Source organism: Phoca vitulina, unplaced genomic scaffold, assembly GCF_004348235.1.
Source record: "Phoca vitulina isolate PV1807 unplaced genomic scaffold, GSC_HSeal_1.0 scaffold1, whole genome shotgun sequence".
Classification (NCBI taxonomy): domain Eukaryota; kingdom Metazoa; phylum Chordata; class Mammalia; order Carnivora; family Phocidae; genus Phoca; species Phoca vitulina.
The window spans coordinates 89805160-89826499 of record NW_022589704.1 but is presented as its reverse complement, the minus strand read 5'-3'; the positions used below and the strand labels follow the sequence as shown (position 1 = coordinate 89826499).

The window sequence follows — 21340 nt, the reverse complement described above, 5'->3', positions numbered from 1 at the left end:
TTAGTGTAATGCTTGGATTCCTTTCTCTTTATTTTTTGTGTATCTATTAATAGGTTTTTGTTTTGTGGTTACTATGAGGTTCACATATAACATCCTATATATATAGCAGTCTATATTAAGTTTATGGTTGCTTAAATTCAAACACATTTTAAAATAAAAACATTTTTACTCCCCCTCCATGTTTTATATATATGATGTCATATTTTACACCTTTTTATTCTGTGTAATCCTTAACTAATTTTGGAGCTAGAATTTATTTCACTACTTTTGTGTTTTATCCTTCATCCTAGCTTTATTTGATTTTTATCAGTGAATTTTTTTTTCCTTTCATAATTTTCTTATTTCTAGTTATGGCTTTTTCTTTTCCACATAAAGAAATCCCCTTAACATTTCTTGTGAATCTGGTTTAGTGGTGATGAACTCCTTTAATTTCTGTTTGTCTGGGAAACTCTTTATTTCTCCAATTCTGAATGTTTATCTTGCAGGTAAAATACTCTTGGTTGTAGGCTTTTTTTTTTTTCCTTTCAGCTTTGAATATATCATGCCACTGTCTTCTGGCCTGGAAAATTTCTTTTTTTTTTTTTTTTTTAATTTTTTTATTTATTCATTTGCGAGAGAGACGGAGAGAGAACAAGCAGAGGGAGAGGCAGAGGGAGAGGGAGAAGCAGGCTTCCTGCTGAGCAAGGAGCCCGATGCGGGACTCGATCCCAGGACCCTGGGATCATGACCTGAGCCGAAGGCAGACGCTTAACCATCTGAGCCACCCAGGCGCCCTGGCCTGGAAAATTTCTGGTGAAAAATCAGGTTATAGCCTTATGGGATTTCCCCTGTACGTAACTGCTTTCTTTTCTCTTGCTGCTTTTAAGATTTTCATCTTATCTTTAATTTTTGGCATTTTAATTATTATGTATCTTGGTGTAGACCTTCTCTGGTTCATCTTGTTTGGGGCTCTCTGTGACTCCTGGAACTGCTTCCTCTCACAGGTTGGTGAAGTTTTCAGCAATTATTTCTTCAAGTAAATTTTCTTCCCCTTCTTTTCCTTCTGGCACCCCTGTAATACAAATGTTAGTACACTTGATGTACAGATGTCCCTTAACCTATCCTCATTTTTTTGAAAATTCTTTTTTCTTTTTGCTGTTCAGCTTGGGTGCTTTCCACTATCCTGACCTCCAGATTGCTGATCTCTTCTTCTGCATCCTCTAATGTGCTATTGATTCCCTCTAGTATATTTTTCATTTCAGTTATTGCATTCTTTAGCTTTAATTGGTTCTTTTTTACATTTACTGTCTCTTCACCGAAGTTCTCATGAAGTTCACCCACTCTTCTTCCAAATCTGGTGAGCATCTTTATAAACATTACTCTCATTTCTTCATCAGGTACCTTGCTTATCTGTTTTGTTTAGTTCTTTTTCTGATTTTTGTCTTGTTCTTTTGTTTGGAACATATTCCCATGTCTTCTAATTTTATATGACTCTCTGTTTATTTCTATGCATTAGTTGGTCAGCTATATCTCATGGTCTTGAAAGTTGTGGTCTTATGTAGAAGGCATCTTGTGGGGCTCAGTAGAGCAATGCCCCCATTTGCCAGAACCAGGTGCTCCAGGGGTGTCCCTTGTGTGAGCAAGCAGTAGATGGAGAGTGTCAGCATTGTCTCCTACCAGCATCCAGCTTGCCAGACTGAGAAAGAGCAAGAAAAATGATGCCTGCCAGCACTTCCATTCCTGGAGAAAGCTTCTATAGATCCCTGCCCCTCCAGCACAAATCCCAAGATTAGTCAATCAATTTCCTCCCTACATGTCCAGGTACTTTTCAAACTTCTGTCTCTGTACTGGGTCTCTGATTGAGTGATATTGTGTGCTGGCCTTTTAAGAACAGTCTCTGTTTCCTAGAGCCTGGCTCTCCTGGAGTTATTTCCTGCTGATTTTCAAAGCCAGATGTTATGAAGGTTTGTCTTCCTGGTACAGGTTCCTATAACAGGGGGTGCCTCAGGTGGGCCTTCACCCCCTCACTCCTTAGGAAGTTTCTCCATGCTTTTGAGATCCCTCCAGCCTGTAGTTGCCATGCTGGGGGTTTGCTTTCTACCACATCTCTACCCCTCTTACTTTTCTCGATATGGCTTCTTTATGTCTTTAGGTGTGGAATATCTGTTCTGCTAGTCTTCAGGTTGTTTTCAGGGTGAGTTGCATTATATGTCATTGTGGCCTCAGTATGTCTGTGGGAGGAGATGAGTTCAGGGTCCTCCTACTCTGCCATCTTTCCCTTCTCTTAATACTGAGCTTTATTATCTCACATTTTAACTTGAGAGTAGTGTTTTATTCATTTTTATATCCCCAATGCTAAATATAGACACATAATAAATGTTTAATAAACATTTGTTCATTGAAAGGAAGTTAGCAAGAAAGAAGGAAGGCAGATATACAGCGTGAATCACTTTAGCCTTCCTCCCATCTATAACGGGTGGCTTATTAGATCACTAGACTCAAAGACCCACTTTATCTGTTTTTGTTCTCCAAACAATCTATAAACAAATGGCATTTCCTATCTCTGAAATGTTTATAGTGCTGTTTCTAAAAGTCTCCCAGTTGAAAATCATTAATGAGTGGAACCTATTCTCTAAAGATTTCTAAACACAACAGTGTAACTACTGACATGAGTGTGACCTTTCATGTTGGCCTAGTGTTTGTTCATTATAATTTTAGTTTGTTCTCTTCAACTAGACTCGATAATCAGATTTTACAAAGCACATAGCATATTTTTCTTAAACTACATAATTTTTTTTTTTCAGGATTGGTGATAGAAAATCAGAAATTAAGATTCTAAGCATTGGCGGAGGTGCAGGTATGAATAACACATTTTTAAAATTTGTATTTCACTCCAAACATCATGCTGTTTGATGGCAATATTGTTCATTCTTTAAGATAACTATTTTTCTTTGTTCTTGGAAGAGATTGGCTAATTAAAACTGGTAAGAGTAGTATCAATTCAACTAAGATTAAGGGCCCCCATAGTTTTATAACACTTAAGACTTAAGCCTTCATTAGTATCTGAAATATGGATAAGATGTGGCTTTTTATTTATTTATTTATTTTAAGATTTTATTTATTTGACAGGGAGAGAGAGTGAGAGAGAGAGAGAGAGCACAAGCATGAGCAGGGGGAGCTGGAGAGGGAGAAGCAGGCTCCCCACTGAGCAGGGAGCCCAATTCAGAGCTCAGTCCCAGAACCCTGGAATCATGACCTGAGCTGAAGGCAGATGCTTAACTGACTGAGCCACCCAGGTGCCCTGATGTGGCTTTTTAATACTTTTTTATAAATGGAAAAACACATAGAGTAACTTTAAGGATAACTTTTATCCAAAATCATTTAAATGTTCACAGTAAAGGAAAATTTCATAAGCTTGTGCCACCCAAGTGTGGTCCATGGACTGCTTGCTGGTTTGCAAACTGTTAATGGTTGGAGGAGATAAGAAGCATCCACTGGAATGCAAATCAGTGCACAGTTCCCTTCACTGAGAAACTATAAATATGGCGGAAAATATGTTTAATTACATAGTTAATTTATACTCTTGTGGCCCCACTCTTTGAGTTGCACTGGCCAAAACTGTTCCCTTCCTCTGATTCAGTTCCCAAACTGCCCTCCAACACACTCCCAAATCAACTTTCATAAGCATTTCATGGTCTCACTACTCTTAGAGTTGTTCTTGTATCCTAGGAGAAAATGGGAAATCTGAAAAGGGAGACTGATGCGGGTGTAGTTTCTGACTCTGCCATTAGAATGTGAAAATGTGTGACCTTGGCTGGAATATAAGCTTCTGTTTGCTCGTCAGTAAAATGGAAACAATGAATTATATCTCATAGGGTTGTAGTGAGAACTATATAGATAATGTTTATATCATACTTAGCATATTGTTACTGCTCCTGTAAGGTACAGGCTGGTCCCTTCTTCAAAAATAAAACAAAAAATTTCATCTGCAGACTTTACCTTATATCAAACTTCTGAGTAGTGTTTGTTTTCTTTTTAAGTTGCTAATCACCTGGAGATCTGAGTTAGTATATTAATATGTAAAATATAATCATATATATTATTTATATATTTATACCTTTCTTTCTTTCATTATTTTCTTTTGATTAAGTGATGGCTTAGTATTGGTTACCTCCTGGTAACAAGTAGACACTACACTACAACTTGTTATATAGTGTCAAGTGGTAATCTCAAGTATAAGTGCTCTAGTGACACATGAATGAGTTAAATTGTGACCCATGTGAACACAAAGATAACTAAGAGCCCTCTAATGGAATAGAATCGCTTGTTTTTAATGTAATCATTTGTTCATTTTTCATACAATATACTGTGATATGATGTAATAAGGGCTAACTATTTAAAATAATTTTTATTTATTATCATCTTCCACCAAGAAAAGAGAAACCAGCAAGGACAAATAATGAAGGATACTGTCATGAACAATATTATAGAGATTGTTTAAGCAAAAATACCCTGTCATTGCTTACTGATATTCTAAGTCCTGAGGATTATAAAAGTAAATTCATTTCACCAAGACCGTCCTTTCCAGTGAGTTTTGCATATGAGTTTCAGGCACCCAACAGGTAATGAGACTATCATTTGATAGTGTCACTTGTGCTTGGACAAGAAGAGAAGCCCTGCAAGGGAAAGTAATTAAAAACAATCTCTATCATGGCTAAGTTAATTGACCTTTTAATATAAAGTTAATTGAATTTCTAATGTAAATTTATCCAGATGCTTATAAGCTATCTAGAGAAAGGAACATTTGGCCTGCACAGTGATTCCTTACATAAAGGTGCACATAGGAGCTAATATAGAGAACTTATCAAAACAAAGGAAGCAACACTTGGAATTTTTCTGACTGAGCTCTAACACTGTATTAATAACAGGCTCTGCCTTGGGGAGAATATGGATGCCCTTTAAGGTTACTCTTCATAAGAAATTGATCACAAATACAAGAAGAACTCCAAGGGAAATTCAAGCTATAGATATTTAGCATTCTCTGCTCAAGTAAGTAAGCTATATGAAATAAAAATTGATTTATTTAAAATTCCTAGGTCTACATGTTTCTGGCATGGAAAAGCAGTGCTTTATAGCATTTAGTTAGTTTAAGTGCTCACATACCACCTGGGACATGCTTATCTGATAACATGTCATTGCCTAACTGCAAGCACTGGGCAGAAGAACAATATATTACTATACAATGAGGAACTTCCTATCTTTTAGAGAAATGGTCTCCCCACATGTTCTACAATCTATAGCATACCTGAGAGTTTTGCATTATCCTGTGACTTCAGTATCCTTTCAAGTCAGTCACTGAACTCCAATCCATGGCAAACAAGGCCATTGGCCCTGTCTAATACTTGTGCTCAACTCCTATAATGTATCTTACAAGGTTCTACTTCCTTCTTAGCTTACAGACCTCTCTGGTTTCACTGTGTAAATGTTCTCTTCCTGGTTGCCCAGATACCTGCAGATCATTTTCTGCATATCTTTAGTGCAAATATTTTCTCTGCATTCATATTGGTGCTACCACTTCTCCCCACTACAATGAAAAAACAAATAAAAGCAAAGAAACTAAAAACCTCTCTAAATGAAATTGCTGCTTTTATCACTTAATGCTCATATTCTTTGTCAGCCTATTTTATTTTCTTTTCAGAAACATGAGCAAGGGGTTACCTATACACACTTTCTGTCTTCTGCTTCTCTTCTGTAGAGGTTGGTGATTGGAGAGATTCCACTATTTAAGAGAGAATGTAAAGTTTTTGAAAAGGATGTTTGGAAATTCAGTTCAGAAGCTGAGCAATTATTAGGGCTCTGAGCAGTTCAAAAGAGAGGAAACACATGGCAAACTTTTTAATGTCATCTTTAATCTACCACATTAATAAAATACAATTGATAAATAGCACTGCTTTCCATAGATAATATGTTTAATGTTAGGAAAATGTATGAAATAAATATGTGAACCCAAAAATTAAGGAGAGGAAATCAAGAGAAAAATATCATGTAGCTTTTATAGAGCCCAAATTGGGAAGTGTAAAGTTGTGTTGTGTACATTGCATGTGTTTGTGCTTTAATGAAACACAAAGCAACTGGAATTGCTTTTATTCAAGGTCTTGAAGTACTCATACCATGTTCATTTCAGCAGTTGTTTTTAGATATTGAGAACAATTGCATTGTATTCTAAGTGTCATAGAATATGCTTTTTGGTTCATCCTCAATACTGATGCTTGAAACACCCAATGGGGTTTCATTATTATTTGATTCTTAATGAATATCGTCTTTATGCTAGATAGTACATAAAGAAAAAAAAAACATATTCTTTTTGGTAAAAGAGAATGCTAGTAATTTACACTGCATGCATTTATGCCTGGAAAAATATTCCAGAAGGCAGTAATGAGCAATGTGTTCTCCTTGCTCTGGGCTCTGCTTAAAGGGGAACCTGCTGTACTGTTCAGTTCTTATGTTCAAATGCCAGAGAGTTTTATAAGGATTAGACAAGACGATAACTCAAATAATCTCATTTTATCCAGCTTTCTACTTCTATTTTTATTAACCTTTTGTGTACTGACTCAATTGCCATAACATATATAATGGTATATATGTTTACTGAAAATTTTTTAAGATTTATTTATTTTAGAGAGAGAGAGAGAGTGGGGGGAAGGGTAGAGGGAGAGAGAAAATCCTCAAGCAGACTCCTTGCTAAGCACAGAGCCCCACACAAAGCTCGATCCCAGGACCCTGAGATCATGAACTGAGCCAAAATCAAGAGTCAGATGCTTAACCAACTGAGCCACCCAGGTGCCCCTATAGATGCTATTTAGTCAACTGAAGCAACTCACATATGAAATACAGGTAGTATGAATCTCTCATGACATCTTTTTGGTAATAATTTTGCTGACATATGTTAAGAGCGATTAGGTGGTTTTCTTGTTCTGCAACACATAGACATCGGCATTCCTACTGAGATTAAAAAATAGAAAAGCGTTTAGAAACCATCTCATTTTACAGATAAGAAGCCTGAGAACCACCAAGGCAGAACAAAAGCCAGGTCTCTTGACTTTAGTCAAGTTCAACAGACTGCATGAAACAAATATAAGTTAATTATGGACTTGGAAAAGGAGATATTAGGTACTTAGTAATAACCAGCTATTTGAAAATCTAATCTTTTAGATTATTAATTCTGTCTCTGCTCATAATGACATGTTAAGGTGACACAGAAGTTTTATTTTCTAAGCTAGCTGGATAGAAGTGAAGCAAGTATAATTAGGGCAGTGACAGAAAGAGCCAGTGTGTCAATTTTAGAAGCCAGGAGGTGGTAGGAAGCAAAGGTTAATGTTTTTCAGTGGTCCAGAGTAAGCCAATGGTTTATATCAGCAAATTGGGAATGACTGGGGAAATACAGAGAATTAGGGGATTTTTTTGGGAGGGGGACCCAGAAAAAAATAAAAATTGAATATGCTTATTCCCATTTTCAGATATTACCTGTTGATCAAACTAGAGAATATTTACCCCTAAAGAACCAATGGTTGTAATAGAGAAAGATTTCTTGAGTCAGTATTACAATTTACTGATCAAACTTGTCCAGAAATGAAAGCACACATCTTGAGAGATAAGGTGTTATCTGTGACTCTAGGAGTAAGCATAGGCTTGAAAAGTACTTTTCAGCCATGCTGTGGAAAGGACTTAGGCCCCAATTTCTTGGATGTTGGGGCCATTAAAGGTGCTTTTGGTCCAGAAAATCTAGGGTTTCATGAGTAACCTTCTAGAAAGAGGTAGGCATTTCTCCAGACTGGTATGGCTAACACAATGTTTGGCTATATTGAGGAAGTGGAATTTAAATGGGACTTCTAGACATGCAGATAATTTTTAATCTGTATTCTAGTTGCTTATAACTTGAAATGAGTAAGTACTATTTTACTCATGTGCAGCATGCTAGCAGTTACTCTATGATATGGACTCTACTGATTGACTAGTTTTTAGAATTTAGGACTGTCTGCTTTGGGTAATCATAGTTTGGGGCCTCAGATAAAAAGTTTTGTTAAAGACATTCATAACCCTATTATTAAAAATACATATAATTTTAACAAAATAGTTTACCCCTTTGTATTGTATTTAAAAGTTTCAAGTGAAATGGAAGTATTATTAACAACAAATACATTACCAATTTGAAGCAAGCATAATGCTACAACATTGGAACCATTGTCATTAAAACTAGAGTAAACAAGATAGTTTTGGGTAATTCAATAAGGTTTGAAACAGGAAAACAGGATAATGAGCAGAGTGAAGACAAAACTACCATTATTTGCAGATTAAATGACTATATACTTAGAAAAGCAAATAAGCTCAGTTGTGCAGCCTTAGAATTCATAAGAATGCAGTAATGGTCTGATATAGGTAAAACAGATAAAAAGCAATGTGATAGATCCACATTCTTTTATTGCTAACATATGAGTTTTTTATTCAGTTTTGAGTATCTACAATGTGCTTGGAAGTCCTTAACATGTGGTTATCTTCAATTTTGCTGAAGGAAAAATTTGTATCTTGTCAGTTCCTATGACAGTTTGGGACAATCTCTTAATTAGTGAATAGGCTTCCACTTGAGATTTACTACTGAATAAAACTTTGTGATTTAATATAGACACTCATGCAACCCTGGTGTAGGGGGTCTGTTCTCATCTTCATTTTGCAGATGGTGAACCTAATAAAGGGGCTTGGGGATTATACAGATTGGGGTCAATGCCCAGGGTCTTCTGTAGCTTTGTCTCCATTAACAATAACTGATAGAAGTGATGAAAAAATATTTGATTAGCTAATAATTATATTTAATATGAAAATAAGCAAACTATTGGAAGAAAAGTTCAAATTTTCATTGAGAACAATTTGAGAAGATATAAAAAGCCAATATGTAATACTAATGAGATTACAGTAATATGGAAGCTTTCATGTACAAAAGGTAAAGGCATGAAATGAAATGAAATTTTCCTGAAAGTAATGTATCAGAAAAAGTTCTGATATTCATCAAATACACAAAGACCTGTTCATGCTGGCCATAAAAATACTGACATACTTAATACATAGGCACTCCCCTGCTGTTCCACCACAGCCCCAGCTGCTGCTTCAGCCCCTCTTCATGGACTCCTGGACATGCCTGCTCCCACCCTGTACCCCTGGCTTCCTGCCTCCCATCTCCAATTGCTCCAGCAATTAGACTGATCTTGCCCAACGAGGAGGCCTCTAAGAATGTGCTACAATTCTTTAACCTGCATCCTTTCTCAGCATCTGGCACCCTTGTCCTTAGGCTTTGTCTTTTGTTTTGTTTTGTTTTATTTTTAAAACAACCAAAGACCAAGGGGCTTATTCTAACCATTAATTCTGATTCTTGGAACTAATCTGAAAAAAATCAAGATTTTTGCACAAAAAGTCATGGTTTGTTGTCAGGTTCTTCATAATAGAAAAAAAATAACTATATATCAACTAACTATATATAAAATTATATTTACATATAAATACATATTCATATATATTTATACATTTATATTACATTTATATTATAGTATCAAAGATTATAATTAAAACAATTATTCCATTTCAGAGAATATAGTGTTGCTGCCATAAATAACACATTTAAGTACATTTTGATATATTCATGGTTTAACTCTCAAGTAAGAAAATCAAAATAATTCATATACATAATGATCTCTCCTGGGTAGACTAAAGGAAATTATTTGTTTGAAAGTAAAAAAAGAAGAGCTTAGAAGGAAATAAGCCAAAATGTTAACTTTTGTTTTCTCTGGTAGTGAGCTATTTATTTGATTTTCTACTTCATATCTTTATCTATTTCTCAAGTTTTATACAGTATTTATTTTATAACCAGGGACAGGAAGAATAAACCCAGTTAAAACTATAATCTTATGGTTGATGAGAGATGATGGTAAAGAGTAGACTCACTGACTTCTGACAGCAACTTTAGCTATGTGGCCGGTGCCCATAGCACTGCTTCCACATATATGTTTTTTGGGACACTCCTTTGGCCATTTCTGACTCTCTGGTAACAGCATTATACCTGTACAAATATTTTAAGAACCACGTAATCTGTGTTATAGCTTAGCAGAGCTTTTTTTCAGAGCACACAGATTCTCCCATGCCTGATCCAAGTACATGTTAGCCATTATGATGAGGGTGATGGTGGTCAAAAGGATGGTGGCTATCCACTGTCTCTTCCTTGAGACATTTGGAAATATTGTTTCTTTCTTTTTATTCCATGAGGATAGCAGGTCCTCAGACTCTATTCATACAAGGGTATAAATGACTGATAATTTTCCTCAACAAGGAAATTTGTGTTTTAATGATTATTAATGTTGCAGGCTCATATAAGAGCCTGTGAAGGTTATTTGAGAGACAGAGAGGCATGAGAGAGCATGCATGCATGCCAATGTTGATGAAATCACACCATCTACATGATTATCTTGGACTACCTTAGCCAATTCAAGTAGTTTCATCTTATAAGTTCTGTCTTTGGGCATGAGGAAGAAAAGTTAAGAGAAAGTTAGCACTTCATTAAGGGTAAATCAATATAACTTTTGAACATTACAATATTGTATTGATAGAATTTACTTCTTTCTATGTATGTGTTGAAGTAGCAGTCAAGTATCTATATGTTTAAAATTTATAAATTAAAAGTTAAGGCAAAATTCAGTCTTTTATGTGAATTGTCTATCAAATATCTCTACATTTCAGTGTTCAGCACCTTTTGGGACATTTTCTCTAAGTTGTACTTCATACAACATTTTGGTAGCATGGCTCTTCTTAGGCCTCCTGCAGTTGCAAAGTATTAGGCAGTTTTGTTCCTGGGCTAACAGCCAGAAGACACATGAAAGCAAATGGCAATGCCCTTTTGACTCAGAATTTATATTTATAATTCCCTTCTTGAGACCCTACAGCTATTTTAATATTCTATCTCATATTTCTATACTGACAGAATTGCCTGAATACTGAGGCATGCAGGGAAAGAGAGAGATGGGGAGGGAGAGGGAGAGAGAGAGGGAGGGAGGGAGGGAGGGAGGGAGGGAGGGAGAGAGAGAGAGAGAGATGAGGTAATCTTGTCAAGAATCTTCTCTTTCCCACTGCAGCTCAACATCAGATTGCTCTTGCTCTGGTTGCAAACCCATAGCTGAAATTATTTTTCATCACTAAGTACAGAGCTATCTGGGTAATTTTTCTCCCTACAACTTTTTTTTTTTTGTGTGCCTGATATTCTAGTAGAGAGAACAAGGAAGATAATAATCTTAATGCAACATGTAATAGAATAAAATTTTTCCTGCTGATACTCTAAAGAATTCACATACATTTCAATATGAGAAATGAAGCAAGGGCGCCTGGGTGGCTCAGTTGGTTAAGCAACTGCCTTCGGCTCAGGTCATGATCCTGGAGTGCCAGGATCGAGTCCCGCATCAGGCTCCCTGCTCAGCAGGGAGTCTGCTTCTCCCTCTGACCCTCCCCCCTCTCATGCTCTCTCTCTATCTCATTCTCTCTAAAAAAAAAAAAAAAAAAATCTTTAAAAAAAAAAAAAAAAAAAGAAATGAAGCAAGAATAGAAGGAAATCAAATGGCAAGCGATATCTCCAGCCTTTAATCCTCCATTTTCTTGACCTGCAGATTTTCTCATTTTGAGAAACCCCAGGGTTCTCAAGCTGGGATTTGTGTTTCATTTGATGGAGGATAAGTCAGAACAAGCCAGATAATACAAATACATGATGAGTGCTCTTATAAGTTATCATTTTATTATGGAGCTGTCCATTTAGAAGGGCAAAACTTCATTCCCTCATTCCCAGTCTCCTTAAACTTTCTCTTAAATGTCACTTTTTACATGAAGCCTACTTGACCATCCAGTTGAAAATCACAAACTCCCCTCCATGGCTTCCCCTTGATCCTTTTGCCTTGATTTTCTCCATGAGACTTATCACCATCCATAACAGTTGAATGTTTTTGTCTGTATTATTCATTGCTTTATCTCCAGTGATTAGGACATGGCATTTAGTAGGTGCTCAAAAATATTCATTGAGTTAATGTATAATAGCTTCAATTTATTGAGCAATTACTATATAATTATGAACTGAAGTACAAGATCTCCATATAGTGCCTCTGACCTTTACAATAGCATAGACCACATTATCCCTAATTTACAGATATGTACTTTAAAGGGCAGAGATATTAATACATTTGTATAAGATAATTCTGGCAAATACTAAATTTGAGCTCAGTTTTGTCTATCCATAACCTCTAAGTTTTCCTTTTCATATTTTTTTTTCTATTTTTAATCAGCTGACCTTGGATTTCAAGCAAGAATGCAACATTCCTCTGACATCTCATTAGATATATCATTGAAGTTCAGGGAGTGGAGAAAGGTTTTCTAGAAGATGAGATCCCCCTTTCCTTGTTTTTGAACTTTTCATAAGTTCCACATCTTGATTTCATATGAGCCATATTTTAAATGCATCATGCCTATATTTAGAGGGATGATGCATTTAAAATATGGCTCATATGAAATCAAGATATTACAATCACAAAAATATCTGACTATAAAATTAAATAAAGATTCAACATAGCCCCAAAGAGACATGAAAAGTCATTTTATAGTTGTGGCTAATTTGAGGAATGGGGTGGTACAAAGGAAGGCGATTTGCAAGAAGGGGGATTTTAAGAATTCAGTTTTCATTTAACTTTGTAAATCAAGATGAGCATATTTTGTTTGACAGAAAATAACACAGGAAGAAGGAGAGAAGGGGGCAGAAAATTTATGCAAAGAAATAATAACTGAAAACATCCCTAATTTGGGAAAGGAAACATATTCAGATCCAAGAGCATAGAGAAATCCCATCAAAATCAACAAAGGCAGATCCATACCAAGATATATTGTAATTAAATTGGCAAAATATAATGATAAGGGAAAAAATTTAAAAGCAGCAAGACCAAAGAAGACAATAACATGCAAAGGAAAACCCATAAGGCTAGGAGGAAATTTTTCAATAGAAACTCAACAAGCCAGAAGCGAGTGGCATGATATAGTCACAGTGCTGAATGGGAAAATCATCAACCAAGAACAAAGAGTTTCCTAGACAAGAACTAAAGGAGTTCATGACCACTAAACCAGCCTGCAAGAAATATTAAAAGGGACTTTGAGTAGAAAGAGGAGACCAAAAGTGACAGTATAAATGTAGAAAACACAAAAGTAGTAAAAATGGATATTTCTGTAAAAAATTTTTCAAGTAACTCACAAAGTAAAAGGATGCAAAATATGGCAACATATACTTACAACATGGGGAGTAAAAGGGTAAAGAATGGGTTCAAACTTAAATGACCATCAACTTAATGTAGATTGCTATATGCAGAAGAGGTTATATGCAAACCTAATGGTAACCATATATTAAAAACCACTAATAAATATGTAAGGAATAAAGAGAAAGAAATCCAAATATATCACTAAAGAAAATCAGCACACCATGAAAGAGAGAAAGACAAGAAAGGATCAGAGGAAATATTCAGAAACAACCACAAAACAAGTAAAATGACAATAAATACATACCTATCAATAATTATTTTGAATGTAAATGGAATAAATGCTCTAATCAAAAGATGTAGGGTGACAAAATGGACAAAAAAATAAGACACATCTATATGCTGCCTATAAGTGACTCATTTTAGACCTAAAGACACCTGCAGATTGAAAATGAGGGATTTATCATGCAAATGGATGTCAAAAGAAAGCCAGAGTAGCAATACTTATATCAGACAAATTAGACTTGGAAACAAAGACTCTAACAAGAGACAAAGACACTATATAATAATAAAGGGGACAATCCAACAAAAAGATATAACAATTGTAAATATTTATGCACCCAATATAGGAGCACCATATACATAAAACAGTTAATAACAAATACAAAGGAACAATCAATAATACAATAATAGTAGGGGACTTTAATACCCCACTTACATCAATGGAAACATCATCTAAACAGAAGATCAACAAGGAAACAATGGTTTTGAATGACACACTGGAACAGATGGATTTAACAGATATATTCAGGACATTCCATCCTAAAACAGCAGAATACACATTCTTTCCAATGCACATGGAATATTCTCCAGAATAGATCACATATTAGGCTACAAAACAAGCCTCAAAAAATTCAAGAAGATCAAAGTCATTCTACGCATTTTTATTTTCTGACCACAACACTATGAAACTAGAAGTCAACCTCAAGAAAAAGTTTGGAAAGACCACAAATACATGGAGGTTAAATAACATGCTACTAAACAATGAATGGGTCAACCAGGAAATCAAAGAAGAAATAAAAAAAGTACATGGAAACAAATGAAAATGAAAACATAACAGTCCAAAACCTTTAGGATGCAGCAAAAGCAGTTCTTAGAGGGAAGTTTATGGCAATACAGGCTGACCTCAAGAAGAAAGAAAAATTTCAAACAACCTAACCTTATGAAAGGGTGCAAGAAAAAGAACAACAAACAAAACCTAAAACCAGCAGAAGGAAGGGAACAACAGAGCAGAAATAAATGATAGAGAAACTAAAAACACAATAGGACAGATCAATGAAACCAGGAGCTGGTTCTTTGAAAAAACTCAATAAAATTGATCAACTCCTCACCAACTTAATGAAGAAAAAAAAGAGAAATGACTCAAATAAATAAAATCACAAATGAGAGAGGTGAAATAACAACCAACACCCAGAAATACAAACAATGATAAGAGAATAATATCAAAAACTATATGCCAACATATTGGACAACCTACAAGAAATGGATAAATTCCTAGAAACATATAAACTACTAAAACCAAAAAAAAAAAAAAAAAAAAAAGAAGAAATAGAAAATTTGAACAGACCAATAACCAGCAAAAGAATGGAATCAGTAATCAAAAACTGCCAACAAACAAAAGTCCAGGACCAGATGGCCTCATGGGTGAATCTACCAAACATTTAAAGAAGAGTTAATACCTATTCTTCTCAAACAATTAAAAAAATAGAAAAGGAAGGAAAACTTCCAAATTCATTCAGTGAGGCCAGCATTACCCTGATACCAAAACCAGATAAAGACACCACTAAAAGGGAGAACTACAGGCCAAGATCCCTGATGAACTTAAATGCAAAAATCCTCAACAAAATACTAGCAAACAGAATCCAACAATACATTAAAAAAAAATCATTCACCACTATCAAGTGTGATTTATTCCTGGGAAGCAAGGGTGGTTTGGTATTGCAAATCAATCAATGTGATACATCACATCAATAAGAGAAAAGATAAAAACCATATGATTATTTCAATAGATACAGAAAAAGCATTTGACAAAGTATAATATCCATTAATGATAAAACCCTCCATAAAGTAGGTTTAAAGGGAACATACCTTAACATAATAAAGGCCATATATGAAAAACCCACAGCTAACATTATCCTCAATGGGGAAAAACTGAGAGCTTTTCCCCTAAGGTCAGGAATAAGACAAGGATGTCCACTCTCACCACTTTTATTTAACATGGTACTGGAAGTCCTAGCCACAGCAATCAGACAACAAAGAGAAATAAAAGGCATCTAAATCAATAAGAAAGAAGTAAAACTTTCACAATTTGTAAATGACATGATACTCTCTATAGAAAACCCTAAAGACTCCACCAAAAAACTACTAGACCTGATAAATGAATTCAATAAAGCTGCAGGTACAAAATCAGTGTACAAAAATCTGTTGCATTTCTATACACTAATAATGAAGCAACAGAAAGAGAAATTAAGAAAACAATCCCATTTATAATTACATCAAATATAATAAGATATCTAGGAATAAACCTAACCAAAGAGGTAAAAGATCTATACTCTGAAAACTATAGAACACTGATGGAAGAAAATTGAAGATGATACAAAGAAATAGAATGACATTCCATGCTCATGGATTAGAAGAACAAATATTGTTAAAATGCCCATAGTACCCAAAACAATCTACATATTTAAATGCAATCCCTATCAAAATATCAACAGTATTTTTCAAATAACTAGAACAAACAATTCTAAAATGTGGATGGAACCACAAAAGATCCCAAATAGCCAAAGCAAACTTAAAAAAGAAAAGCAAAGCTGGAGGCATCACAATTCTGGACCTAGAGTTATATTACAAAGCACAGTGATCTAAGCAGTATGGTACTGGCACAAAAATAGACACATAGATCAATGGAACAGAATAGAGAGCCCAGAAATAAACCTACACTTATATGGTCAGTTAATCTACAAGAAAGGAGGCAAGAATATACAATGGGGAAAAGACAGTCTCTTAAGTAAATGATTCTGGGAAAACTGGATAGCTACATACAAAAGATGACCCATCGTATTACACCATACACAAAATTAAATTCAAAATGGATTAAAGGCCTAAATGTGACACCTGAAATCCTAAAACTCCTAGAATAAAACACTGTCGGTAATCTCTTTGACACTGGTCTTAGAAACATTTTTCTAGATCCGTCTCTTCAGGCAAGGGAAACAAAAGCAAAAATAAACTATTGTGACTACACCAAAACAAAAAGCTTTTGCACAGTGAAAGAAACAATCAACAAAACAAAAAGGCAACCTACTGAATGGGACAAGATATTTGCAAATCCTATATCTGATGAGTGGTCAATATCTAAACTATATAAAGAACTCCTAACTCAACACCAGAAAAACCAAATAATCCAATTAAAAATGGGAAGAGGATCTGAATAGATAATTTACAAAGAAGACATACAGATGGCTAACAAACACATAGACAGATGCTCAACATCACTAATCATCAGGGAAATGAAAATCAAGACCACAATGAGATATTACCTCACATCTGTCAGAATGGCCAGTATCAAAAAGAAGAAATAACAATGGGCAAGATGTGGAGAAAAAGTAACCTTCATGCACTGTTGGTGGGAATGTAAATTGGTACAGCCACTGTGGGAAGCAGTATGGAGATTCCTCAAAAAAATTAAAAATAGAAATACCATATAGTCCAGTAATTACAGTTCTGGGTATTTACCCAAAGAAAACAAAAGCACTAACTTGAAAAGCTATATGTATCCCTGTGTTCATTGCAGCATTATTTATAGTAGCAAAGATTTGGGAGCAACCTGTGTCTATCAATTGATGAATGAATAAAGAAGAGGCACACACAAACACACACACACACACACACACACACACACACACACAGGAATATTACCCAGCAATAAAAAAGAATAGAATATTGACATTTGCAACAACGTGGATTATGCCAAGTGAAATAAGTCAATCAGAGAAAGACAAATACCATATGATTTCACTTACAAATAGAATCTAAACAAAAACAAAACAAATAAGTGAAGCAGAAACAGACTCCTATATACAGAGAACAAATTGGTGGTTTCCCAAGGGGAGGGGGTTGGGGGTATGGGCAAAATGGATGAAGGTGAGTGGAAGTACAGGTTTCCAATTCTGGAATGAAAGGTTAAAAAAAAAAAAAGTGGGAGGGGGGAATGAAAAATAACCTATAATTCCACCACTTGAGATAACCAATGATTGTAAACTGGTGCATATCTTTCTAAACACTGTACATTGAAACGAAGTACTCTATAACATTTTGACACATTTGAATTTTCTCAACTTCGCTCATTTCACATATTAACCAACTGGGAAAATCAGTTACATCATCATAAAATGCACAGACTCTGAAAGAAGGATAGTATATTGAAATAGAGTTGTTTAATCATTATAATTTTTCCATTTGTCACAGGAAACTGCAGATTTTTTTCCAAAACTTTAAGGGGAAACACATAGTAAGGCTTTAGTTAACCCAAACAACTATTGGCATTTATGTAGCTGAAGGCTTAGAATGTTATAAATAAGTAGTCTACAATTGTCAGAATTATGATCAAGCAATGCCTAATAAGAGATCGTATGTAAAAAGAGACTGACTTTGAGATAAACATGTATTACCTTTTTCCCCTTAAATGCTGTTTTCTTGGATCTCAAAGTTAGGATTCCCAGGAGGCTTTGCAATGTACAATAAAAGTGCTGGCTTCCACATTTCTTTTGTTTACCTCTGAATTTGCTGAGAATTTCTGAATTATTTGATCGATTCATTTCTAGTTTACTTTCTGCCATTCTTTTGGCACATTAGTTTGGCTTGTGTGCTGTCTAAAAGCATTTATAGGGTGCTTAATGTCTGATAGTGGAACACATTCATAATGTTATGGCTCCTATTAAGGAAGATTCAGTTGAGAAAGAAAGAACAAATGGTCTCCTTCCTTTTTTTTTTCTTTTTTTAGTTTTTGTTTTTTTGTTTTTGTTTTTTGTTTGTTTGTTTGAATCTCTCATTGCTGGCTCCTGGAACTACAGTTCAGATAACCCCTCACAGGCTTTTCAGTGATTGATGATCAAACCTGCTCAGTTGTTCAATCTAGCATTTTAGAGTCCTTGATACTTTTTAATAAACTCATTAGAATCAAGTCTTTGCTAGCGAATAAAATAAGTGAAGTAAAGCAATAATTTAGATTAGGGAACACAAGGTTTTATCTGTGTTGCCAACTCCAGTCAACTGATGGGTAGTTTCTGTCTGAAGGATTTTAATGCTACTTCCAGGCTCTGTGGGAAAGACTACCAAGGTAATCAGTAATATGTAGAATAGTTCAAGATGTGTTGGAGTTAGATGATGTAAGGAAGTGAGGGGAGAGAATTCTTGGCAGAAGACAAAAAAAGCACAGAAGAACATGGTGTATGTGGAGGGCAGTGGTGGAGAAAGAACGGTAAAAATGCAAGAAATTCAAGGTTCCTGGAGCCAAAAGTTTCAAACTATGAAGCTGTGAGAGATGAGAATAGGAAGCAGGCAGAGTGGTCTATGCTCAGTTTAAGAGCCTGGACTTTATCTAGTTGATTAGTCAGAAGGTTTTAAGCAGGGAAGCGATGGGCTTGCTTAGCTTAGGGTTTTGAATGATTGTTTTAGTGATGGCTTTGTGGGACAAAGTTCAGCAAAGATAGGGTGAAGTTTTAGGGTATTTTTGCAGAATTCCAAGATATAGATAATTTGGGCCTGAGCAAGGATTGCTAATAGGAATGGAAAAAAGTAAGAAACATTTAGCAGGAAAATTTACACATGGCTAGAGAGGGAGAAAGAAGGAAGGAGCAAAGCTTGGGAGACTGGATGAATAGTGAACAGTATAGGTAATGTACTAAAAAATATATTTATAACTAAATGCTAGATGTTTAGGCTAGACTATAGGACATAATACTATAGAACATCTGAACTACCTCTTTATTATTCTCTTTTTGTTGAGGAAGATGTTCACATAAATCATTTTTTTAAATGCATGTCTCCTATTTCTGAGGGATACTAGAAAGCAAACTATGTAGGGTATGAGAACAAGGAATGTATTATATTTTGGGTGACCTCTACATCTATCTATTATCTATCATCTATCTATCTATCATCTATCTATCTATGTATCATCTATCTATCATCTGTCTAATCTATTACAATAAGAAATAATATAGTCCATTATAAATAATATATATAATATAAATATATAAATATAAATAATAAATATACCACATGAGAATAAGTGTCTCATAAGCATGGTGGCATTATTTATTGTCAAACCCAGAATACTTTTAAGAGTGAGAGCCATAGGGGCACCTGGATGGATCAGTGAATTGAACATTGGACTCTTGATTTTGGCTCAGGTCATGATCTCAGGGTCATGGGATTGAGCCCCGCATCAGGCTCCACACTTAGTGGGGAGTCTGCTTGAGGATTCTCTCTCCCTCTACCTCTGCCCCTGCCCCCACTCTCTTTCTCCCTAAAATAAATAAATCTTTTTTTTTAAAGAGTGAGAGTTGTAGGGACTGGGTAAAGAATTAAAATTATGATAATTTAAAAAAAATATTTATTTATTGAACAGGTTTTTATTATATTGGTCAATTTATAAAATAGTTATTAAAAAACTATTTGCAAAAATAATATTCTAATAATAATGATATTTGGTTAAAAATTAAAGGACAAGAATAGGACAAGAATAAAACCAGATGGGACACCAGCACAACAAGCAAAAAGTATAACTGTCCCTGGCAAACAGGAAGTGTGGTTACTCAACTTATGAAGACAGAAATGGATTTTATGTGCTAATTCCTGATGAAATAGTTTCATTATCTCCTTCTGTTGCTCATTCCTTTCTGCTAGGGATCCAGCAGAGAATGTACAGAGGGTTTATGTCCACACATGGACTCACAGTCCAGAGGTTGTTAGTAAACCCATGATTTCCATGTCTCAGGTGCTATTCTAATACTGTGCCCTCCATCATTGCCCTAAAAAGAGGGACTGGCTGGCTCTGTGGTAGAACATTCTGCTGGTTGGGAAAATAACAATATTGGAATATACCTTGGGGATGTGCTAGATACATTCTGCCATCTGGGCAGATCCAAAATGTTGGGGTTCATCTTAGGGGAAGAAGAGCTCATCAAGCCCCAAGGGGAAAATTACTGCAACCTTCTGAGTTTCAAAGTGTTGGATTTGGGATCCTCAGAAATGATGACTTTTTTTGTTTAAAATATATGGCTAGGTTGGGGGTGCCTGGGTGGCTCAGTTGCTTAAGTGTTCGACTCTTGGTCATGGTCCCAGGGTCGTGAATTTGAGCACTGGATCAGGTTCTCAGCTGGGCATGGAGCCTGCTTAAGATTCTCTGTTTCCCTCTCTTTCTGTCCTTCCCCTCCCTGCTCACGTGCTCTCTCTGTCTGTCTTAAAATGTATATATGTAGGTTGATAGAGGCAAGAATAGAATTTTTGGCCTCTGGCCCTTTGGGGCAAGCTGGAATCTATTTCTCATTAGTCCACAGCTTTTCTTATCAGCCTTTTGCCCTAGTAATTATTATTTTTTTTATCATTCAAAAATAATTACTGCAAAGAAAGGAAAAAAAGAACTTCTTATGCCCTTTTAGTATTTGGTATCTTCCTGTTTCTTAGTATGAGTAGTTAGAAGAACAAACACTTTAGAGTCAGAAAAATGTGCCTTAAACTTTAGGCATATTAATATCTCCTGAGTGTCAAATTACTTTAATCAGCTTATCTGGTTGGGAATAATATTGTGGAGTTTGTGATAACTTTGTGGTCAGGATTAAGTGAGATGATCCAAGTAAAATGCCGAGCACAGTGTTGGACAAATAGTAGGTGGCCAAAAAGTGGCAGCTAGAGTTATTACAGAAAGTATAAAAGGTTTCATGTTGGTGAGGCCAGAAAATTGTCACATAAGCTCCTTTATC

General features: G+C 35.3%; 1 protein-coding gene across 1 annotated transcript in view; it reads left to right on the top strand.

The window, feature by feature from the left end:
• HNMT (histamine N-methyltransferase) overlaps window positions 1–21340 on the top strand; it is a 41908-nt gene that overhangs the window by 6459 nt on the left and 14109 nt on the right. The window contains exon 3 of the mRNA XM_032411202.1: window positions 2784–2836. Within this exon, the coding sequence (XP_032267093.1) occupies window positions 2784–2836 (53 nt within the window). The remainder of the gene's footprint in view (window positions 1–2783; window positions 2837–21340) is intronic.